The 25,231-nt window shown below is 42.9% G+C and overlaps 1 protein-coding gene across 2 annotated transcripts in view; it reads left to right on the top strand.

Moving 5' to 3' along the window:
• The first annotated feature begins 2,448 nt into the window (after positions 1 to 2,448).
• Positions 2,449 to 25,231, top strand: part of ppp1r9a (protein phosphatase 1, regulatory subunit 9A) — a 139,200-nt gene continuing 116,417 nt past the window's right edge. For both annotated transcript variants that reach the window (XM_034160178.1, XM_034160179.1), the window contains exons 1-2: positions 2,449 to 2,558; positions 6,341 to 7,877. In XM_034160178.1, coding sequence (XP_034016069.1) covers positions 6,483 to 7,877 — 1,395 coding nt within the window. In that variant the 5' untranslated portion in view covers positions 2,449 to 2,558; positions 6,341 to 6,482. The remainder of the gene's footprint in view (positions 2,559 to 6,340; positions 7,878 to 25,231) is intronic.

The raw sequence follows: 25,231 nt of genomic DNA on the forward strand, positions 1-25,231 counted from the left end.
CCAGCCAGCTCAAATTTTTAAACAGTATACTCTGATCTTTACAGTAAGTCCCTTCGGCTGCTCCTTTGTGTTGTCACTCGGGGTCGCCACAGCAGATCCTAGGTGGATCTGTTTAAAAATGAATGCATTTAGATTCATTTAGATGCAAGTGCAAGCTTTTGAAATCATTTTAGTTTTCTGAATTTGCATTTAGTGCATGTGTGCATGCATGAGTATGAGTGTGCTCAGTTATTAACAATATTATCTCTATGCAGGGACATTCATTCTGTGTGATTAAATGATTCAGATGAGGATTCACCGGGTCAGCGGCCTCTTCTAAAAGCTGATGGGCTTTCAGTGTACCCGTTATCTTTTGAGGCTAACTGAGTTCATAAATCTCTCTGTCCATTTTCACTCACAGCACCTCATTGATTCTTAATTAAGAGTGAAATAACAATGACACACCGTAAGTATCACGGCTGTGTCAAAGGAATGTCAACAGGACTGATCAACAAATACAGCACAGACCCATTTAGCTTTCTTTTGAGACCTCCTGCCCCGGTTCATGCTATTTGTTGGGACTTACTGGTCTTGGATTGATTCATTGTTCACTCTAATTTCTTGGTCTTCAGTGCAGTTCAAACTATGCATTATTCACTGCAAGTTCCTGCCCCTTTGATATCTTTATACTGTTCATTATTCAATGGGACATCCTCGTTTTGAATCAGTTCAACATTCACTGTGATGTTCCACCCTTCAAAGCAGTCCATACAGCCAAGAAGGACTTCATCACTCACTGCAACTTCCTGACCCTTGGAGTATGTCATATTATTCACTGTTCATACTAGTCACCATTCACCACAACTTCTAAACCCTTTAAGGAGGTCATACTGTTCACGATTCCCTGCAACTTCCTGACCCTTGGAGTAGGTCATATTATTCACTGTTCATATTGTCCACCGTTCAGTGGAACTTCTTGACACCTTGTGGAGGTCATACTGTTCATTGCTCACTGCCATTCCTGACTCTTTAAGGAAGTCATATTGTGCATCATTCACTGCAACTTCCTGCCCCTTGGAATAGGTCATATTATTCACTGTTCGTACTATTCACCATTCACCGCAACTTCCTGACCCTTTAAGGAGGTCATACTGTGTATACTTCCTGTCCCTTTGAGGAGGTCATACTGTTCACCATTCAACGCAACTTCCTGACCCTTTAAGGAGGTCATACTGTGCATCATTCACTGCAACTTCCTGACCCTTAGAGAAGATCATATTCTTCACCATTCACCGCAACTTCCTGACCCTTTAAGGTCATACTGTGCATCGTTCACTGCAACTTCCTGTCCCTTTGAGGAGGTCATAATTTTCATCATACATGGCATCTTCCAAACTCTTGAAACAGTTTGTAATGTTCATCATTCACTGCAATTTCTTGCCTATTGGAATAGTGTTCATTGTTCAAAAAGGACAAAAAAGGATTTGAATTGGTCCAGTATTGGAATGATTGAAATTGTTTTTGTTCTGAGTGAAAACATGAATCCAAGAAATACCTAAAAATAGAGCCCAAGCTGAAAAATCTTGGGGTTTGCCTTCAGTACACTGGCTGAAATAAATGGAGCCAGATGATTAAAAAAAATAAATAATGATAATAATTAAAAAAAAAAACTTGACAGACAAGGCTGAATTTTGGATTGCTTAAAAGGTAGGTCTTTGAAATTTGTTGAGTTGGTAACAATGCACTACCCACTGGTTAGTAGAGGTTATACCTCTGCTAATGCCCTTCTAGTTAATACAGATTTATAAACATAGACTAATCCAGTGTATTCATTCATTTAACTGGAATATTTTCCAATCCACAAATTCCCAGCACTTGTGGATTGGACATTAAATGTACAATAGCACATTAAATTTGCAATATGTAACAATTCTCATCTGCGGGCTTTTAATAAATGAAATGAAAGGTTGTCCTCTAACGGCCCTCACGACACAGGTTGATGACCTCACATTTCAACATCCATCATACTCCTTGACCCTGTTTTTGTACCCCACCCCATTCATGAACAATAAGCAGGTAGAGAAGTTTGTGTGTCTGTGTGTGTGTGTGACGGTATTTACGCCACACTGCAGCTCCCAAACAGCCTCCGCGCAGCAGCTTTACCGGACCGAACCATTACCGCGGCGGCTCGCGGGTTTTAACACCTGTCACATGAGGGGGTTCGCGGCCACAAATCACCCGCCGTCCTCGCGGTGACGGATGTTTCCCGTTGTGCGCGCCTGAGGCGCACGGCGCCGCGCTGGAACACGGTGCCACAGCAGCGCAGCGCTGGCTGAGATGCGCCGCCGAGCTGCGCCGACACCCCCATTGTGCGCCTGGCAGCATAAGCCGCTGCTTGCAATGGCGTTCTAGCTGTTATGGGCATTCCGTCCCGGACTGTTAACGAGCGTGGGATGCACGTTATTCCCCAAAAGCATTTTTTTTTTTGCTGTTATTGTTGCTGTTGTTGACGCGCATCCGTCCGTCTTTTCTGTCTGGATTACAGTTTATTTTCGTCAGACCAAGCCGGATCCATGAATGTAAGTCAGAGTCTTTTTGTTTTTCTTAACACTGAAGCAACACAGCTGCGATTAACAGTTAACTTCCCTTTCCCCCCCTTCTTTTTGAAAGCTTTTCAGCAGAACCCCGCACACGAAGGAGCGTGTAAATAAATGCAGGTTTTAACTGTCAGAAAGCTGAGCTGTCACGTTGCGCGCAGCCGTGTTGCTTATGCGCGGATCACACGGATAGCCGCGATGCAAATTGCAGCTCCAAATTGAACCTTTCATTCGTCTGTAACTTTATTTCGCCTGTGCAACCTTCTTCCCAAGCACAAATTTCGCACATATGTTATGTACCGGAGCAGCGTCCAGCGTGGAGAATAATAAATACTGATGCAGAACGGTTGCTGCTGCTGCATCCAGGGTTTCAACAACACACAGGTTTTTGCATGATTTATTTTTAAACCTCAGCTTTACTGTGTGTCATAACTCGTGTAGATTATTGGTGGGCGTATTAAATATTCATGTCTATGAATATTAAGCTTCAGCACTACAGTCTGAGCCACTAGCTGGCTTCATAAACCATTTGAATGAACTGCAATTCATTCAGCTCCTCATTTGTCTGTTAGTGTGTGGGTGGTATCAACATGCATTAATTTTGTTTTCTCTGCATAGTAAAGCGTTTCTCCCATGCAAGGCTTGTTTCTTTATATTTGCTGTCAGTTGGTGATAGTTTAGATTTGACATGGCCGTGCATCTTACCCAAAAGAGAGAAGAGGAATTAGGAGACAGGTGAAGTAATACTAGGGGAGCTACGACCACTACCTTTGCATCCCCCCCCAGGACTAAACCAAACCAACTTTTTAAGGTTCCTTAGATGACCTGAAAACACAATCGAGATGTTCCCAAAAATAAAAACTGGCCTCAAGCCATTTAGCCAAGATGGTGTCCAAGATGGCCGACCAAAATGGGATTTTTCACTAAAACACCTTTAAACAACATATAAACACAAAGATTCAATGGGAAGACCACTTGGGGACTACGGATGGAAATTAGCATTATGCTACATCTGGCATATTTACGTTAAATTGTGTGCTATATATATATATATATATATATATATATATATATATATATATAATGCACATTTAAAAAAAGTTGCACTTACTTCACACCTTAGGAACAATTAAGCCCCAAAAACATAGTTTGTCATCCTTGACATCAGGAAAAAAGTGATGAGAGAGGGATTTTTTCTTAAAAACAGAGAACAAACAATACTGCAAAATTTTGAAGTATATATATATATATATATATACACTGTCTATAAACAATTGTACATTCATTAATATGTACTGTCCCTGTCAAATAAACCAATAATGAAATGAATGAAATTAAATTGCAGGTCACAACAAACTCATTTGTGCCCAAACTAAATTCATTCATGGGTTTAAGATTCAAAATGGCATTCAAAATGGCAACTCTATTTTAATGATAAGAGTTTTATCGTTAAATACATATTAGGAAGTTGTTTATATGTTGTTTAAAGGTGTTTTAGTGAAAAACAAACCCTATTTTGGTGGCCATCTTGGATAACTGTCTTGAGGCCAGTTTTTATTTTTGGGAACATCCTTATTGTGTTTTGGGGTCATCTAAGGAACCTAAAAAAGTTGGTTTGGTTTAGTCCTGGGGGGTGCAAAGGTAGTGGTCATAGCTCCCCTAGTATAAATGGAGGAAAAACCCAGAGCATAACACCAATTTAAAATTGTATATTTCACCAAAAATTCACAATATTTTATATGAACTGAACTGTGACCTGTGTATTTTTTTTTTTTTTAAAGAATGGTAATATACAGGAGCAGATCCGGGGGGAATGGACCAAAAACAAACAAACAAATCCCAGCCAAATGCTGTTTCTGAAGCTTCTATTCAGCAACAAGAGACTCAGCTAGATACATTTGTACCGGACCATGATTCAAAAAGGTGATGCAAGGGTGTTCACTTTTTTTATGTCACATGTTCTCTGTTACTTGTCGTGATAACAGACAAGCTCATCTCGAGAGCTGGCTCTGTCGTGGGAGTTGAGGTGGAGTCTGTGGTGGAGGTGTCAGAGAGGAGGATGCTGAGGAACCTGCTCAGCATCCTGAACAACACCTCCCACCCCCTGCATGCCACACTGACGTCCTGTCAGAGCACCTTCAGTTGTAGGCTGAGACCAGCGAGGTGCATCACAGAATGCCACAGGAGGTCTTTCCTACCTGTGGCAATCACACTGTATAATTCCTCCCTCTTCTGCAGGACTAATACATAAACTAAAACTAAAACAAAATAAGTTATTCCAAGTTGTTCGGTTATTCAGGGTTGTGTGAAATGTTGTCAGATATCTTGTGCAAATGTCTTCCAGGCATTTTGCATTAATTATTGTAGTGGGGAAAAAACATTGTTCACTGTTTCTGTACTCTAGCAAAATAATTTCCTTCGGGATAAATAAAGTTGATGTTATCTTATAACCTCATAGCATCACATTCAAGATTGTACAATACAAGTTCAAATGAATAACAAACTGGTTATATAAAGTATCTTTTCTCTGTAGTGCATTTTGTAAGGAAATATACACCAAAATGCAAGAAACCGCACCTAAAAATTCAAAAGTCAAATCTCTAACTCCACATGGAACCCCTAGCACCTGTCAACACAACCTTATGAGCACATCGTTACACATGAGCCTCATTCAAATACAGCCGATCTCATACATTTAGATCATGGGTTAATAACCATGTTAACTCACATGATACACATGCAGATTTACCTTCACATGACTCCTCATTAGTACAACAGTGCAGTACGCTTGTTTGGCATCTTTCACCCCACCTAAATTCAAAACATGACAGTTAAAGGCACACAATGGCTCTTGGCAAGATAGGCCAGTGTTAAGCTTACAATGATGCATACAGAGTGCAAATACCTTCAGCATCCAACCAGCATATCACCCTGTTTCCCATCAGTTTAACATTAGATACACACCTATAGATACAACTATACAGTAGTACTACAAATGAAGCAGTAAACATGGAGAAGAGTACACGCAGAACCAGGAATCTCAGTTAGCTTACCAGTTAATCCATGTTTTATAGGGTGCGGCCTCTTAGCCAATGAATTGAATGAACCGAATTGCCACTTAGAAACTACCCAGAAGTCATAGCAGAAGGGTGGGACCTATGGTGGTTGCAGAAGAACCACTGGTTATACATTTACATTTTTGTCTTTCATGTGATTATGAAAAATACAATGATACAATGTAAAAAAAACAAACAAAAAACCTCAAACCAGAATGTTTACGATGTGGAAATGGCAGATCTTCAAGCCAATTGTTCAACAATTTAAATGATATTCATCATTTTTAAAATTTTGTGCAATTTTTTTGTACTATTCCTGTATCAGAAATAAATGACTATATATATATATATATATATATATATATATATATATATATATATATATATATATATATATATATATATATATACACACACCATGATTTGAACTATACTGTGATCTAGAAACCGTGAGTTATATCCAGCCATTACACCTGTACTTTAAACTAATATGTACTCTGCATCCTGATTGAAAATGGTAAAATAGTAATTTTGACACTTTAATAAGTTTAATGTTATGCAGTATCTGTAGTTGGAGAAAAACCTCCGGGATTCAGAACGGCGTAATGATCATTTGGATTATATTGTGTCACTTTCACTTTCTGTCATTGTTGGTTTGTTTGAACGCAAACAGTAGTGCACTACTTAAATTTATCTTTATCTTTGCAGGTTTGAATGAGTCTAAAGTAACAATGCCATCAGTGGGATCTGATTGGGCAGCACTGTAGTGGGTCAGTCTACAAACTTTTATCCCACATTGTAATGAGGCCACAGCGATGCTGACATCCCAGCTGAATCCAAAGACATCATCATGCTGAAGACGGAGGCCTCGGGGGAGAGGACCAACCTCCGGAGTGCGTCCCCCCACCGTAATGCCTATCGGGCTGAGTTTCAGGCACTCAAGAGGGCCTTTGACCAGCCTCGGATCGATGGAGATTTTAAGCCCAAAGACTTGGAACACGTGAAACAACCTAGAGGGCGTCAGTATGGCGCCCATGTCAGCCGCATTAAGGACATGTTCATGCAGATGGGCTCAGAAAATGCAACAGCCAATACAAGGGGCCGTGATGACTCATCGCTGCAAAAGCTGGTTAAGCCCACCAACTTCATCAACAAGGCAGATAGGTCAGTGATAAGACTCCAACACTCCTCATCAGCGGAAAGGATTGGAGGTGCAGGAGCAAAGTTCTCTGAAACCAGAAGGTTGTTTGAACAGCAGTCACGTGATCAGTCCCAATCACCAGTTTTTCCCTATGTACGAGATAAAAGGGGTTCTCATGAACACCTTGATGAATGGCGAGGTGCAAGGTCTAATCGAGGCAGTACAGACTCCTTGGACTCACTTTGCTCCAGGACAGAGGCTTCATCACCAACTGTTAGTCAACTCAGTGCTGTTTTTGAAAATGCTGACCAACACAACCAGGGTGTGTCCTACAGAGGAGTCACCAGACGGGCCTTGTATTCACCTGATGGTTTCCAGCGTTATGGAGGTGACGTTAGCGAGGATGATTCTTGGCGTTCGCCAACTCATGGAAGCTACCAAAGCAAAACAGAGGGCAAGCTTCCTACATCTTCATCCTCTGAAGATGTCCTGAGTCCAAGTCCTGCTGCACAGACAGTGGAGGCCACAGCAGTTCAAGCAGAAGAACCTCAGAACAAAGCAGATCAGGGTTTTGAGGCTACTGGTGGAGAAAGGCAGAGCTTATCTAGGGCCAGTCCCAATGGAAGCCAGGTCAATGGTTCCTGTGAAGAAGAGGACAGACCTTCAGAAACCAAAAAACATATTGATGATTGTGGGTTGCCCAAAGCTTCAAAACCTACAGATGATGCTGTGATTATTGACAGAGCTTTCAACGATTCTACCCCTGAGACAGTACAGATCCCAACTATGTCTATGCGGGGAAGTCAGGAGGAAAAAGCTACTTCAAGAGAAGACAAGCCCCCCGAATCTCCGAAGGACCAAGCGGAAGAACCTGTTGAGGAGTACACAGGGAATGAGCAGATTGTTTTTAACGCCGATGGTGATGCCTGTTACCAGGGTTGGGGGGAAAGTTGCACAGATCCTGAAGATGACCTGTACGGAGATGATGAGGATATTGTCTATGACCCGGGCTCTGATGTCACAGAGATTCCCGGTTTACCAGAAGAAAATAAAGAGGACATCCCTCCAAAGAGGAAAATTTGCTTCAGCACCGCTCCCATCACAGTAAGTTGGATGCTGTACAAAACTGTTAATAGTGGAACCCTAAATTGTGCAAACACATAGAACACAATCCAACACAAAAGCCTTCATGAATCACTTAGGAAAAGTAGGTTAAAAACAACAGAGCGGTAATATTGTATTCACAGCTTCCTTTTTAAGGGCTTGTGTTTATAATTACTGCTGATCCACTCATCATGTTAGCTTTGTTGTTTCCGCATTCGTTTGTTTGAGCTCAGATCACTATGAAATGATTCGACTTTGGGAATCCTTATTCTTCTGCATCTTTGTACTTCACTTTCATAGTGCGCTTACGTTTCATGTTTTTGTGAAGTCTTCTGCGCGGTGTTGTAAATAAAGCAACCTCTGTTGTAGCAATTGATCTCTGAGGGTAGGGCTTGTCCCCACTTTGTGATGTGGAGCCTGAGGGTCAGCGCTTTGCCCTCTGGGAAATGGACATGTTCGTGAGCAGAACATCTGTGCATTTGTAAGTCATGCTGGTTCTGCACCCACACGGTTTTCACACAACACACAATGGCTGTTTTATTCTTCAGACACGTATCCAATATGTCACTGTTGTTTAAATACAGCATTTACTACCCACAATTAAACATTTGAGGGGTATATAGGAATCACCTTGTACTTCTGTCTGTTCATCTGTCTATGTAGTGCAGTAGATAACTGAAACAGTCCTGCAAATGGTGATACAAGCATCAAAGTCCACACAAATACTCCTTAGACATTACTCTTTTGAAAACAAAACGACTAGCCACTTGAATTTTCAGTAGGCGCCCAGGTAGGAGTCAATTGAAGAATTACACAGGGGTCAAAATTAAAAATGCTCCAATCAAATTGAAAACTACACTACATTATTTGTCTGATCATAACTATTCCAAAAAGGTATAGTTTGAACTATCTGTATCTGAATGTTCTGGAGTTATGGGGTAAAAACAGCAAAAATGGTGACAAAGGTACAGAGGTTGACCATTTTGGTAATACAGGTATTTTTTTCCAAAAATGTTTTTACTACCACCAGTATCTGTACGATATACAAACAACTAGTATGGCAGAGTGGGGGGTATAGATTTGTGAGGTGATGTTGAGGTTGTGTACATTTCAGTAGCAGCATGACAATTTGAACTGACATGATTCTATCATAAATACAGTATTGATGGATTAGAGTGTGCCAGCGTCTAACTGTGTTTCATCTGTTACACTCAAAGTTGGGTTTAAGTAGGAGAGTGTGGTTATTGTATCTGAAGATTGATTGTCCTTGTAACAGCTGTGAAGTGACTGAAAAAGACTCTCAATCTAATTGGGGAACCCTGATGAGTGCTGGCATTGAAAGAATGAAGGATTTTGAATGTATGGGGATGAACACATGGTTATTTCATCCATGGAAACATTGACTGGTGTATGAGCTGTCTACTCCTCGAACTCATGGGAACAGCTATTACTGGATGAGTGGGCACTTTGTGGAGGGGTCGGAGGTATATCTTGGTTGTGGTGAGCTACGGGGAATCTGCTGCCTCATTAACTGATGTAGCATCAATATAGTCAATAACTTATTAAAGCAGTCTGTGTCACTGGGACTCTTATCTGCACCTTGTAGCCATTTCAGTGAACATGTCAGTGTGAATACTGGACTATATATGTTTAATTAACTGCAGCATTTCCGTCACTGCATGCTGTGTAAAAATGTTTTTGCCTTTTTGTTTTGGTCAGAGCAGATGGTCACCCCACTGAATCTAGTTTGCTTGAGGTTTCTTCCTATTATCAAAACTGCTGAGGGAGTTTTTCCTTACCCCTGTCACTAGTGTGTTTGCTCACGAGGTGGATAGGGTCTAGATCTTACTCGTGCATGGCACTTTGAGGTAACTTAGAGTATGTTGTGATTTGGCACTGTCTTTTGCCTGTGGACTGGACACCTGCATGGACTTCTCATCAGTTCCACCTTTTGTTGTGTTGTGTTCTCTTTTGTAAAACTTTGCAAAATCTTGTAACTGTTAGAATGGCCTAAGCAGTGGGTCACCCCTTTGAGTCTGGTCTGCTTGAGGTTTCTTCCTCAATATCATCAGAGGGAGTTTTTCCTCAACACATGCAGGTAACCATTTATGCACACATTCACAGTTACAGGCAGTTTTGAGTCACTTTCAGAAGAAGTCAGGAAAACATGCAAATACTGCAAAGAGAGATCTCTCATTTATTTGAAACCAGCAATGTTTTGCTGTGAAGTGACAGTTCATACCATGTGGTGTTTCAGCAGAACTATATCATCTTGACTTTTTTATTGCATCATTTGCCTTGGAGTATTTTGATGCAGTTTTTTCAGTAGTCAGGCACAATACAGCCAGTGTTCTTTCAAATTACAATCATAGAATTGGAAGATTATGGGAATACTGTAATTTTCAGTTTTTAGCTTCAAGCACTTTGCATCAATCAGCTTAACATTTGAGGTGGTGAACAACACTTTTGGGTACTCTGTTCCTTTGTCAGCAAATTGGAACTGAGAGGGTGAAGCGTGCACATGAAGGATTTGGAGCTAACACAAACATTCCACAGGATGAGGATCAATCTTATTAACTGTAATGAACCAGAACAATTCACCCACTTAGTCCTGAGGAGAAAACATGAGGGTGGTTCACTAATTTCCATGTACTGGCTGTGCAGAACGCATGTTTGTGATTTTAATTTAACTTAAGCACACCACGCGCAGAAAGACATGAACACAGTTACTGCATATGGACACCTCAGAATGAAATGTTATCAGCCTCTTCATCATTTCCTTACAACTGTCAATCATTCATGTCATCTTCAGATTATATAGCTAATATTACATATTATAATAATAAGAAGAACAACAATAATAACAATAATGTAACTTTAAATATATTTTCTTAATCCCAATTTCTGTTTTAGTGAAAAATTCCCCCAACAATGCTTCACAAACAAAACTTTCTTAACGGAGCTGTGTTATACACTTTTCAGCAAACTAATATAGGTCACCAGGGGCCCTATCTTGCACATAGTACAAAGTAGTGCCACCCGGTCTAAAGTCATCCATAGTTGCTGCTGAGTTATATGATGCTGTTCTATGGCTACTGTAGGCAAAATAAAAAGTGAGTGGGAGGACAGAGGAAACTCTGTCTCCCCCCCCAAGACAAAACAGAGGCACACTGCAAAAGGCAGGGTATTATGTCCCTTTTGGGCTACTGTATCGACATAACAGTGAGCCTCCATGAGGGGGCCTGCTCCCATGTAGATATGAAGGGTTCAGTCTAAGTTTAAACACCCCTAAGTCAGTGGTGGATATAAATAGATTTTTGCACCTTTTGCTATCAGTTAATTTGAGACAATGCAAAGCTTTCTGTCAAATTTAGACCAAATTTCCAAAGAAGTCACATTTTGCTTGTTGGTTAGTGTCTCATTTTATGAAAAGGACTGACGCTCAGTTGTCGTGTAATATATTCAGGAAAGCCTGCCTCTGTTCTCAAACACACATGCACAGTTAGACACGCAGCCCTCCCACTTATTCCACAAATGCCCCCAACTCTCATCACACAGGAGACAAACAGGGTGCTGTCTTTTGTTCGTCCATACAGTGAAAGGGACAAAGCTGTTTTCTAAGCGGTCCGTCCCCTCTGCTCCACTAACCCCACACGAGTCCAGTTTGACCCCCAATGGGAGGAGTCTGAGGGAGGACACGCTCTTAATGTATTCTTCCTTTAAGATTACCGCACTACCATTTCTCTCTCCATCCACACCCTGGTAGAACAGTTTAGATCCACCTCTCATGCTTCTGGTCTTACGTCTCTTCCGCTTTGTCTCTTGTGCAGGCAGTATGTCCAATGCCAACATTGAAAGTTCTAAATCCCACCTCTGTTCATCTCTCCATCATTCTCTCTTTCTTGTCCTCCACCAAACAGTAGCATAGTATATACCGGTACCTTTCTGGACAATAACACCGGTGGTGGTCATTGTTAACCCTGCGCCCAGTTGATCAAGTATGGAAATCTGTTTTGTGATCTGCATATTTGATTTGGCACAGTTTTTCAAAGGATGCCCTTCTTGATGCAACTGTCCCCATTTCCTTCTCAGAGTGCACTAGCTTGTGCACCCCACCGAGTTCTCTGGTTTAATTGCTCAGACATTCCAACAGCTTTAGAACTTCTTACACTCCTTGTCAGTCTCTTCTTCCAACACAAGTGGAATTTTAATTGTGCTTATTATAGTTTTTCTGCCCGTGGAGCAACTACATCTTCATAATTTGGGACACTGTGATATCTTAATAGAACTAAGCAGATATGATGAGTGGCGCACTGATTAAATACGTAATTGTGCCCGTAATCATTCTCACCGTGCTGCTGGCACTCTGAAAGTGGATCAAGGTGACTGGGGTTTTGTCCGTTATGAATCTGCTCCTGTCCTGTTAGTGCTGAGTATCACGGTTCTGAGCTCAGAGCCATAATCAATATAATAGATGTCTGCTCCTGCTTCTCTCTGTGGCAGTGCTTTTATTGCTGTAAGACTTTAAGAATGCCTTTGTATTTTCTACAGGTTTTGCATCATGTTCTCGAACAAATTAAGGCAGAATGTGCACATTTTTACGCGAGGCTATCAAAATATAGCCATCGGGTATTGCGAAGGCTTTGCGTCTGTGCATCTGTCCGTCCGTCCGTCTGTGCTCAGCATAAGTCCAGTCCTATTACTGCCAGAGTTTTCAAATTCACAGGGAACATTCTTGGGACACAGAAGTTGGACAAGTTCAAAGATGGCTAACCGAGACCTATTTTAAGAGGTCAAAAAGTTACATTCTATTTCATATTTTTATGCTATGAATCATGCAAATTAGGTTTATTTTTTTTGGGGGGGGGGGGGGGGATGACAGCCAATCAGAGTAGAGAGGTACCATGATGTCACTGGCTGGTGTCTCTCTGGCACTCCAAAATTGCTTCGTTTCTGAGTAAATCTAACATCTTGTTATGTGTCGACGCGGGTTGAGGAGCGGACCTGCGTCTGACGGAACCCAGCGCTAAAATAACCAGAAAGCGGTTCCAATAACAAAACAATTTATTTTTTCCACCCTCTGGTGCATTACAAAGTGTATGAACAAAAGATGCGTCAGTCTGGTGGAGTGAAGGCTGGCATGCTCTCCACCGCCTAAAAGGATCGAAGCCCGGCACTTCTGGACTCACTTTACCGCCAAACACCCCCCAGGTGGACACGACAAACCGACTCTCTGCGAAGGATAGAAAAGGTGAGGTAAGTCAGCAGCTACAACCAATATCCTTCAAAAGGCACACACTATCAGCAACACATTCAGGTCTGTATTTAAGCTTTATGTAAATGAGCAGCTTCTCACAACAGGTGGAGGATTACCACTCCACATGCCACGGCAGTGAGAAGCGAGCTGCACAATTCTCATCACAATTCGAATCTACTGCGTAACAAAATACCAAGTTACTATCAACAATTAGTCAAACAATTAATCACCTCAAATGTGTGCTGACAGCATGTGTCCCTCACCCTTCTTCCTTCACCGGCACGATATGTCAAACCCAGGCGCGGTCCTCAGCGTCTCACAAACGAACATCACAAGGTCGAGTTCCCGGCAATTCTGCTTGAATCACACATGGCTTAAATGCAGAACGCCATCTCATTATCTGCTTCAGCTGAAAGTCTTTAAGGTTGCACTTGAGCACCATCCACAGGTGCTGCACATAACGTTGATGAGGGTGAAGGACTCTTCAGCCAGCACCTTCTTCACAGACAAATCAGTTTTCATACCACCTGGAGAGCAAAGAAAAGAAAAGAACACCAAAATGTCCAGCCACACACCCCCAACACACAACAGTACCCCCCCTTTAACGGGAAGCCTCCCGGCGACCGAACAGACCAGGTCCGAGAACAGCACCTCCCTCCGGGGTCCTCGTCAGGACGCAGACAGCATAACGCTCCCAAGATCCACCACAGACAGCAGGACAGGGCACCGCAGCTGGAAGGCCGGCTGGCATCAACAAAAATCCCAAAACAGTCCCTAGTACAATCCAACATACAAGAAAAAACATAAAACCCACCCAAACCTCCCCAGGGGGACCGTCCCATCCAACCCCGGGAAGAAAGAAAAACTCCCAAATGCAAAAACCCAACACAGCGCCCACAAACACAATACAAACATAAATGCATAAAGAAAATAACAAACAACCCCCCCAGAACGACTTGCAGAGCCCAACACCCCCCAGAAGGCCTTTACCGCCGGTTCCAGGAGGAATAGCCAGAACCGGAATCCCATAAAGGTCCCCAGGTACACATGGAGCAAACGGCGCCCCCCAGAGGACCGTACCATCAAACGCCAGGAGGCACCCTCCCCACAACCCCGGAACCCAGACCCGGCCACACACTGGCTAGTCGGCCCCACAAACCAATTCCCCCCCAGAGGACCGTCCCATCAACCCTGGAGGTGGAACCCGGAAGGAAACAAAACAAAATCAAAGTCCAACCCCCGGAGGACTACCCTAAACAACCCCGGGGGCAAATAAAACAACCGTTAAACCCTGTTACCTTCCCCGGCACCCCGAAAGACCCCAGGTCCCTCCCAGAGCCCCTCGGCGGCTCAATTTTGGCGAACGGCACAAAACATCAAGCCGGGGAAGGGAACAGGAAAACTAACCCAGCCCCAACCCCCTAGGCGCAGCGGGAAAACCGGAAATACGTCCGGTGCCCCAACTCGACCATACCCCAGCCTCTCGGGAGGGGTGGAACTACCGAAATGGCGAACGGCAACAGATCGGCCCACCCCTCCGACTGAGGTATGTTCCCGCTGCACCACACCCCGGCAACACCAATGACGAACGGTACAAAGGCCCACCGAGGCTGGAGTGGAACCGGGCCCTAACCAAACCAAGAAAAACCCCCCCAACAACCCCCCCCAGGTGCAGAGGTCTTCTGAGAACGCTCAGCGTGACCAACCTGCACCACCCACAACCCACAAGACGAACGGTCTTGGGGCAAGTGAGGTTGGGGTTAGGGAAGTAGGGAAATAAAAACAACAAAACAAACGACCCCAGACCCAAACAGAAATACCTAAATACACATTAAAAAACAACGATAAAGTGAGTCCAGACGGGCCTCTAACCGCCTATCGTTCACTCCACCAGACACACCTCTGACTCCCCAAACAAATTATAACCCCTATCCAAAGAAACACAACATTAGCCCATACAAGTTTTTTTTTTTTTTTGTGTGTGTGTGTGTATTATTTCGCCTGTCCCAGAACACCTGGAGATACGTCACCATTATTTTTCTTGACGCTTATATGTCGGGGCAATACAGCAGCCTCAGCTCGTCCGAGCTGCATGGGCTCGTCTGCAAGAGGAGCCAGACGTCCCGTCGGAGGAGCCTCAGTGGGGCGAAGAAGAGGCGGCCCAGATCTGTGTCGGGGAAAGCCCCGAGACAAAAAAACCCGTTCTGATGGCCGCCCTCTTTCGCGTCCACGCTCCTTCATCCGATCATCTAGACGAATCACCAACGATATTAGCTCATCTAAATCGTTTGGCTCGTCATGGACTGCCAGCTCCTCTTTTAATGACTCATTTAACCCATCTACAAACACACCTCGTAAATCTGCGGCGTTCCAACCTGACTGAGCAGAAAAAATCCGGAAGTCCACGGAATACTCCGCCGCACTCCGCCTCCCCTGCCTGAGATTCAGCAACCTTTGGGCTACGGTATTCGTTTTCACCGGATGGTCAAAAACCAGTCGGAACTCCCGGGAGAAATCCTTAAAGGATCCTAACAATGGCGAGTTGTTACTCCACAACGCTGTGACCCAAGCTAAGGCGTCACCTCGGAGCAAATTTGTCACATATGAAACACAGCTCCCATCAGAAGAGAAGGAAGCCGGTTCGCCTGAGCAAAAACCAGAGAACATTGCATCAAAAACGAAGCACAAGCTTCAACGTCTCCCGCATAAGGCTCCGGATGACAAATAATCGGTTCGGACGCCGAATCTTTGGGTGACGGAGTTATCTGCACCGGTATCGATGGTGCCGCAGCTGGAGCAGCAGGAAGCGGAACGGCTTGCGCTGCAAGCTCCGTAACATGGGCGTCTGTTTGTTTAATTTGGTTTGCGAGATGCTGCTCCCATATTTTCTCCAAGTGTTCTTGTACTCTTTCGGCGAAAGGAACCGCCTCTGCCGCTGGGTCCATTATGGAATGGCCGGGAACTACTGTTATGTGTCGACGCGGGTTGAGGAGCGGACCTGCGTCTGACGGAACCCAGCGCTAAAATAACCAGAAGCGGTTCCAATAACAAAACAATTTATTTTTTCCACCCTCTGGTGCATTACAAAGTGTATGAACAAAAGATGCGTCAGTCTGGTGGAGTGAAGGCTGGCACGCTCTCCAGCGCCTAAAAGGATCGAAGCCCGGCGCTTCTGGACTCACTTTACCGCCAAACACCCCCCAGGTGGCCACGACAAACCGACTCTCTGCGAAGGATAGAAAAGGTGAGGTAAGTCAGCAGCTACAACCAATATCCTTCAAAAGGCACACACTATCAGCAACACATTCAGGTCTGTATTTAAGCTTTATGTAAATGAGCAGCTTCTCACAACAGGTGGAGGATTACCACTCCACATGCCACGGCAGTGAGAAGCGAGCTGCACAATTCTCATCACAATTCGAATCTACTGCGTAACAAAATACCAAGTTACTATCAACAATTAGTCAACACATTAATCACCTCAAATGTGTGCTGACAGCATGTGTCCCTCACCCTTCTTTCTTCACCGGCACGATATGTCAAACCCAGGCGCGGTCCTCAGCGTCTCACAAACGAACATCACAAGGTCGAGTTCCCGGCAATTCTGCTTGAATCACACATGGCTTAAATGCAGAACGCCATCTCATCTGCTTCAGCTGAAAGTCTTTAAGGTTGCACTTGAGCACCATCCACAGGTGCTGCACATAACGTTGATGAGGGTGAAGGACTCTTCAGCCAGCACCTTCTTCACAGACAAATCAGTTGTCATACCACCTGGAGAGCAAAGAAAAGAAAAGAACACCAAAATGTCCAGCCACACCCCCCCAACACACAACACATCTTTCTCATATATTATCAATCAATCAGTCAATCAATTTTTTTATATAGCGCCAAATCAAGGCGCTTTATATTGTAAGGCAAGGCCATACAATAATTATGTAAAACCCCAACGGTCAAAACGACCCCCTGTGAGCAAGCACTTGGCTACAGTGGGAAGGAAAACTCCCTTTTAACAGGAAGAAACCTCCAGCAGAACCAGGCTCAGGGAGGGGCAGTCTTCTGCTGGGACTGGTTGGGGCTGAGAGAGAGAACCAGGAAAAAGACATGCTGTGGAGGGGAGCAGAGATCGATCACTAATGATTAAATGCAGAGTGGTGCATACAGAGCAAAAAGAGAAAGAAACAGTGCATCATGGGAACCCCCCAGCAGTCTACGTCTATAGCAGCATAACTAAGGGATGGTTCAGGGCCACCTGATCCAGCCCTAACTATAAGCTTTAGCAAAAGGAAAGTTTTAAGCCTAATCTTGAAAGTAGAGAGGGTGTCTGTCTCCCTGATCTGAATTGGGAGCTGGTTCCACAGGAGAGGAGCCTGAAAGCTGAAGGCTCTGCCTCCCATTCTACTCTTACAAACCCTAGGAACTACAAGTAAGCCTGCAGTCTGAGAGCGAAGCGCTCTATTGGGGTGATATGGTACTACGAGGTCCCTAAGATAAGATGGGACCTGATTATTCAAAACCTTATAAGTAAGAAGAAGAATTTTAAATTCTATTCTAGAATTAACAGGAAGCCAATGAAGAGAGGCCAATACGGGTGAGATATGCTCTCTCCTTCTAGTCCCCGTCAGTACTCTAGCTGCAGCATTTTGAATTAACTGAAGGCTTTTTAGGGAACTTTTAGGACAACCTGATAATAATGAATTACAATAGTCCAGCCTAGAGGAAATAAATGCATGAATTAGTTTTTCAGCATCACTCTGAGACAAGACCTTTCTGATTTTAGAGATATTGCGTAAATGCAAAAAAGCAGTCCTACATATTTGTTTAATATGCGCTTTGAATGACATATCCTGATCAAAAATGACTCCAAGATTTCTCACAGTATTACAAGAGGTCAGGGTAATGCCATCCAGAGTAAGGATCTGGTTAGACACCATGTTTCTAAGATTTGTGGGGCCAAGTACAATAACTTCAGTTTTATCTGAGTTTAAAAGCAGGAAATTAGAGGTCATCCATGTCTTTATGTCTGTAAGACAATCCTGCAGTTTAGCTAATTGGTGTGTGTCCTCTGGCTTCATGGATAGATAAAGCTGGGTATCATCTGCGTAACAATGAATATTTAAGCAATACCGTCTAATAATACTGCCTAAGGGAAGCATGTATAAAGTGAATAAAATTGGTCCTAGCACAGAACCTTGAGGAACTTCATAATTAACTTTAGTCTGTGAAGAAGATTCCCCATTTACATGAACAAATTGTAATCTATTAGACAAATATGATTCAAACCACCGCAGCGCAGTGCCTTTAATACCTATGGCATGCTCTAATCTCTGTAATAAAATTTTATGGTCAACAGTATCAAAAGCAGCACTGAGGTCTAACAGAACAAGCACAGAGATGAGTCCACTGTCCGAGGCCATAAGAAGATCATTTGTAACCTTCACTAATGCTGTTTCTGTACTATGATGAATTCTAAAACCTGACTGAAACTCTTCAAATAGACCATTCCTCTGCAGATGATCAGTTAGCTGTTTTACAACTACCCTTTCAAGAATTTTTGAGAGAAAAGGAAGGTTGGAGATTGGCCTATAATTAGCTAAGATAGCTGGGTCAAGTGATGGCTTTTTAAGTAATGGTTTAATTACTGCCACCTTAAAGCCTGTGGTACATAGCCAACTAACAAAGATAGATTGATCATATTTAAGATCAAAGCATTAAATAATGGTAGGGCTTCCTTGAGCAGCCTGGTAGGAATGGGGTCTAATAAACATGTTGATGGTTTGGATGAAGTAACTAATGAAAATAACTCAGACAGAACAATCGGAGAGAAAGAGTCTAACCAAATACCGGCATCACTGAAAGCAGCCAAAGATAACGATACGTCTTTGGGATGGTTATGAGTAATTTTTCTCTAATAGTTAAAATTTTGTTAGCAAAGAAAGTCATGAAGTCATTACTAGTTAAAGTTAATGGAATACTCAGCTCAATAGAGCTCTGACTCTTTGTCAGCCTGGCTACAGTGCTGAAAAGAAACCTGGGGTTGTTCTTATTTTCTTCAATTAGTGATGAGTAGAAAGATGTCCTAGCTTTACGGAGGGCTTTTTTATAGAGCAACAGACTCTTTTTCCAGGCTAAGTGAAGATCTTCTAAATTAGTGAGACGCATTTCCTCTCCAACTTACGGGTTATCTGCTTTAAGCTACGAGTTTGTGAGTTATACCACGGAGTCAGGCACTTCTGATTTAAAGCTCTCTTTTTTTAGAGGAGCTACAGCATCCAAAGTTGTCTTCAATGAGGATGTAAAACTATTGACGAGATACTCTATCTCACTTACAGAGTTTAGGTAGCTACTCTGCACTGTGTTGGTATATGGCATTAGAGAACATAAGAAGGAATCATATCCTTAAACCTAGATACAGCGCTTTCTGAAAGACTTCTAGTGTAATGAAACTTATTCCCCACTGCTGGGTAGTCCATCAGAGTAAATGTAAATGTTATTAAGAAATGATCAGACAGAAGGGAGTTTTCAGGGAATACTGTTAAGTCTTCTATTTCCATACCATAAGTCAGAACAAGATCTAAGATATGATTAAAGTGGTGGGTGGACTCATTTACTTTTTGAGCAAAGCCAATAGAGTCTAATAATAGATTAAATGCAGTGTTGAGGCTGTCATTCTCAGCATCTGTATGGATGTTAAAATCGCCCACTATAATGTAAAATCTAGCGAGAAATAAACACTTCTAAAACTGAAAACTCTGTTTTTGTAACCTGATAACACCTCTGGAAGCATTTCCAAGACATCTCATGGATGTTAGCGTGTACGCGCATAGCACATGGCCGAATCTGCTCCCAAATCACTTTGTTTCTGAGTAAATCTAGCATCTTTCTCATAAGATATGTTAAAGCTAGCAAGAAACAAACACTTCTAAACTGAAAATGCTGTTTTTGCAACTTGATAACACCTCTGGAGTGATTTACAAGACATCTCGCAGACATTAGTGTGTACGGGCATCACGCATGGCGTAATCCGCTCCCAATCCGCTTTGTTTCTGAGTAAATCTAATATCTTTCTCATATATTATGTAAAAGCTAGCAAGAAATAAACACTTCTAAAACTGAAAACGCTGTTTTTGTAACCTGATAACACCTCTTGAAGTATTTCCAAGACATCTCACGGGTGTTAGCATGTACGCGCATCACACATGGCCGAATCTGCTCCCAAATCACTTTGTTTCTGAATAAATCTAACATCTTTGTCATATGTTATGCAAAGGTTAGCGAGAAATAAACACTTCTAAAGCTGAAAATGCTGTTTTTGTAACCTGATAACACCTCTGGAAGGATTTACAAGACATCTCGCAGATGTGAGCATGCCCGCACATCGCGCGTCTTCAAAGCTAAGTTCCACTCTTTTCAAAACCACATGCACACCCTCCTGCAGATGCTGTTATAATGTAAATAAAATGTTGTTTATGAATGATTGATTGACTGATTGAGTTTATTCTGCAACATCAACACAAACATACAGAGGTGAATGGATCAGTGATACATGGATAAAACAATAAAGCATAAATGCTTATTTCCATTGTAGTCGTTGTGAAATTATCACGTGACAAAATAGAGGGGTATGATTGAACGTGTACAAATTGTACATAAGACAATAGGATCTTAATTTTCTTAATCTTTAATTAATGTAAATAACAATAAATGTATTATTTTTATATACAACTGCAAATTGTGAAGAAGACAATACTCATGGCTGAGGGTATTTTAGCATGGCATTATATTTGTATTCTCTGAATCATTTTTGTCTACATCTCGCCTGATGTTTTAGTTTGAGAGACTTAGTGTTATGTGCTGGGGTGTTTGGCTGGCTTGGTTTTTGTTTTCTGTTTCTCCCACCAGGTGGTATGCATTCAGGTGTTATGTGTCGGATGCAGTCGGAGCACCGACCCAGCGTTTGACAGGACCCAGCATAAAATAAGCAGAGCACGGTTCAAAGGATAACACATTTTAATGAAAGTGAGTGAAGTGATAAACAACTAAAAAGTCCGCGGTTTGGTGAGGTGAAAACACGGCGCGCTCTCAGCAGCACAAACGGTCCGGAGCCACAGCAGTTCGGACCCAGGGAGCCCGCCGACACCCCCCAGGTGGCCGCAACAAACAGAGTCTGTGACGCAAGAAAATATGAGGTGAGTCCAACACTCTCCACGCAGAGAGACACAGCTCAAAGGTGCACACAATCAGCAAACACTTCCTGGCTTAAATATATATATATATATATATATATATATATATATATATATATAATATATATATATATATATATATATATACACTCAACAAAAATATAAATGCAACACTTTTGGTTTTGCTCCCATTTTGTATGAGATGAACTCAAAGATCTAAAACTTTTTCCACATACACAATATCACCATTTTCCTCAAATATTGTTCACAAACCAGTCTAAATCTGTGATAGTGAGCACTTCTCCTTTGCTGAGATAATCCATCCCATCTCACAGGTGTGCCATACCAAGATGCTGATTAGACACCATGATTAGTGCACAGGTGTGCCTTAGACTGTCCACAATAAAAGGCCACTCTGAAAGGTGCAGTTTTATCACACAGCACAATGCCACAGATGTCACAAGATTTGAGGGAGTGTGCAATTGGCATGCTGACAGCAGCAATGTCAACCAGAGCTGCTGCTCGTGTATTGAATGTTCATTTCTCTACCATAAGTCGTCTCCAAAGGCGTTTCAGAGAATTTGGCAGTACATCCAACCAGCCTCACAACCGCAGACCACGTGTAACCACACCAGCCCAGGACCTCCACATCCAGCGTGTTCACCTCCAAGATCGTCTGAGACCAGCCACTCGGACAGCTGCTGAAACAATCGGTTTGCATAACCAAAGAATTTCTGCACAAACTGTCAGAAACCGTCTCAGGGAAGCTCATCTGCATGCTCGTCGTCCTCATCGGGGTCTCGACCTGACTCCAGTTCGTTGTCGTAACCGACTTGAGCAGGCAAATGCTCACATTCGCTGGCGTTTGGCACGTTGGAGAGGTGTTCTCTTCACGGATGATGCGAAGGAGATGTGTTGCACTGCATGAGGCAAATGGTGGTCACACTAGATACTGACTGGTATCCCCCCCCAATAAAACAAAACTGCACCTTTCAGAGTGGCCTTTTATTGTGGGCAGTCTAAGGCACACCTGTGCACTAATCATGGTGTCTAATCAGCATCTTGGTATGGCACACCTGTGAGGTGGGATGGATTATCTCAGCAAAGGAGAAGTGCTCACTATCACAGATTTAGACTGGTTTGTGAACAATATTTGAGGGAAATGGTGATATTGTGTATGTGGAAAAAGTTTTAGATCTTTGAGTTCATCTCATACAAAATGGGAGCAAAACCAAAAGTGTTGCGTTTATATTTTTGTTGAGTATATATATCAGCTTCTCACCCTGCAGGCACGGAAAAACTCAGTTCAAATCTCCACTGCAGCAGAAGCTGATTAGACAATTAGCATAACGTGACAGCTCAATACAACAAGGTGTGAGGGACACCAAATCTACTGTCATTACTTTATAAAAGTCACCAAAACCAAATTACCTTAGGAAGTGTGCTGAAGAGCGTGAGACCTCACCCAATCCTCCTTCACAGACTGTGGCGTCAAACCTGGAGCGGTCTCTGCGTCCGTAATGGTGAGATTGTTCTCCCGACGCCGATCTCACACGTCTGCTCACAAGGTCGAGTCTCTGGCAATCACACACTGTGCATTCAAGGTTTAAGTGCAGCAATCTCTGATCAAGACAGAATACACCACAGCTGTGAGCCCTGATGACCTGCATGTGAAAACAAGCCTCAGGTGTTCAGGGTGAGGTCCTAATACTCAGCCACTCAGTCCTGAATGCATACCACCTGGTGGGAGAAACAGAAAACAAAAACCAAGCCAGCCAAACACCCCAGCACATAACACTTAGCACTGTGTATAGAGAAGGGGGTGAGATAAGCACAAGAAGATGTGAGGTGACTTCTCAGATACTATGGGTTCCACAAGATATAATCACTGTGACGGCAGATTAAATCAAAATACAAGCAGTTGGATTGCAACAAACCCGCACACACTTTTTTGTGGGTACTTTTCCCATGTGCAGTTTAGCATCTCAGACTGCAGTACATCATTCCAATTTGGAGTCTCATCTTGTACTTTACTGAAGCATGAAAGAACATGAATACAGAGTCACTAGTGCTTAAAAACAAAGAAAATGTCTGCTGAAGCTCTCCCAGTGCCATTCCACAGACTAACAGGACAGCTATTTGTCTTGATTTGGGTGCTCGTTTGACTGCCTTTAATATAATTCTTGACAACAGTGGCTGACAATTTTCTGTTTGGATTTAACTTCTCACTGCTCTTCCGACTGCACATGTTCAGCTAATCAACTATCAGCTAATTAGTGAAGCTAATGTTTTCATTGGCAGATTAGCTTTGTAGCTAACTCAGACCAGTTAGCTTCCACAAAATTTAGTTCCGCTAACTTTTAAGTCAGCTAACATTTTTTTAAATTAAAGTTTAATGGTCAGTTGTAAGCCATAAAGTCATACGTTTTGTTCCTCTTCACACACTAGTCAGCGCAATCCCAGAAATTTCTCCTGCTTGCTCACAAAAGCAGACAGTTTAGTGATTAAAACTTTTTTTCTGGAGTGATACATGAGTTTATGTTATGTGAGTTTATATATATATACAGTTTGGAGACAAAGTCAGTGAGGTGAGATTGACATGGTTTGGACATGTGCAGAGGAGGGACCCAGGGTATATAGGGAGAAGGATGCTGAGGATGGAGCCACCAGGCAGGAGGAGAAGAGGGAGGCCAAAGAGGAGGTTTATGGATGTGATGAGAGTGGCTGGTGTGACAGAGGAGAATTCAGAGGACAGACTGAGATGGAAATGATTGATATGCTGTGGTGACCCGTAACGGGAGCAGCCAACAGAAAAAGAAGATTATATATATATATATATATATATATATATATATATATATATATATATATATATATATATATATATATATATATATATACACTCAACAAAAATATAAACGCAACACTTTTGGTTTTGCTCCCATTTTGTATGAGTCAGTATCTGGTGTGACCACCATTTGCCTCATGCAGTGCAACACATCTCCTTCGCATAGAGTTGATCAGGTTGTCAATTGTGGCCTGTGGAATGTTGGTCCACTCCTCTTCAATGGCTGTGCGAAGTTGGTGGATATTGGCAGGAACTGGTACATGCTGTCGTATACGCCGGTCCAGAGCATCCCAAACATGCTCAATGGGTGACATGTCCGGTGAGTATGCCGGCCATGCAAGAACTGGGACATTTTCAGCTTCCAAGAATTGTGTACAGATCCTTGCAACATGGGGCCGTGCATTATCCGTCTGCACCATGAGGTGATGTTCTTGGATGTATGGCACAACAATGGGCCTCAGGATCTCGTCACGGTATCTCTGTGCATTCAAAATGCCATCAATAAAATGCACCTGTGTTCTTCGTCCATAACAGACGCCTGCCCATACCATAACCCCACCGCCACCATGGGCCACTCGATCCACAACACTGACATCAGAAAACCGCTCACCCACACACGCTGTCTGTCATCTGCCCTGGACAGTGTGAACCGGGATTCATCCGTGAAGAGAACACCTCTCCAACGTGCCAAACTCCAGCGAATGTGAGCATTTGCCCACTCAAGTCGGTTATGACGACGAACTGGAGTCAGGTCGAGACCCCGATGAGGACGACAAGCATGCAGATGAGCTTCCCTGAGATGGTTTCTGACAGTTTGTGCAGAAATTCTTTGGTTATGCAAACCGATTGTTTCAGCAGCTGTCCAAGTGGCTGGTCTCAGACGATCTTGGAGGTGAACATGCTGGATGTGGAGGTCCTGGGTTGGTGTGGTTACACGTGGTCTGCGGTTGTGAGGCTGGTTGGATGTACTGCCAAATTCTCTGAAACGCCTTTGGAGACGGCTTATGGTAGAGAAATGAACATTCAATACACGAGCAACAGCTCTGGTTGACATTCCTGCTGT

Source organism: Thalassophryne amazonica, chromosome 20 (assembly GCF_902500255.1).
Source record: "Thalassophryne amazonica chromosome 20, fThaAma1.1, whole genome shotgun sequence".
NCBI classification, from domain to species: Eukaryota; Metazoa; Chordata; class Actinopteri; order Batrachoidiformes; family Batrachoididae; genus Thalassophryne; species Thalassophryne amazonica.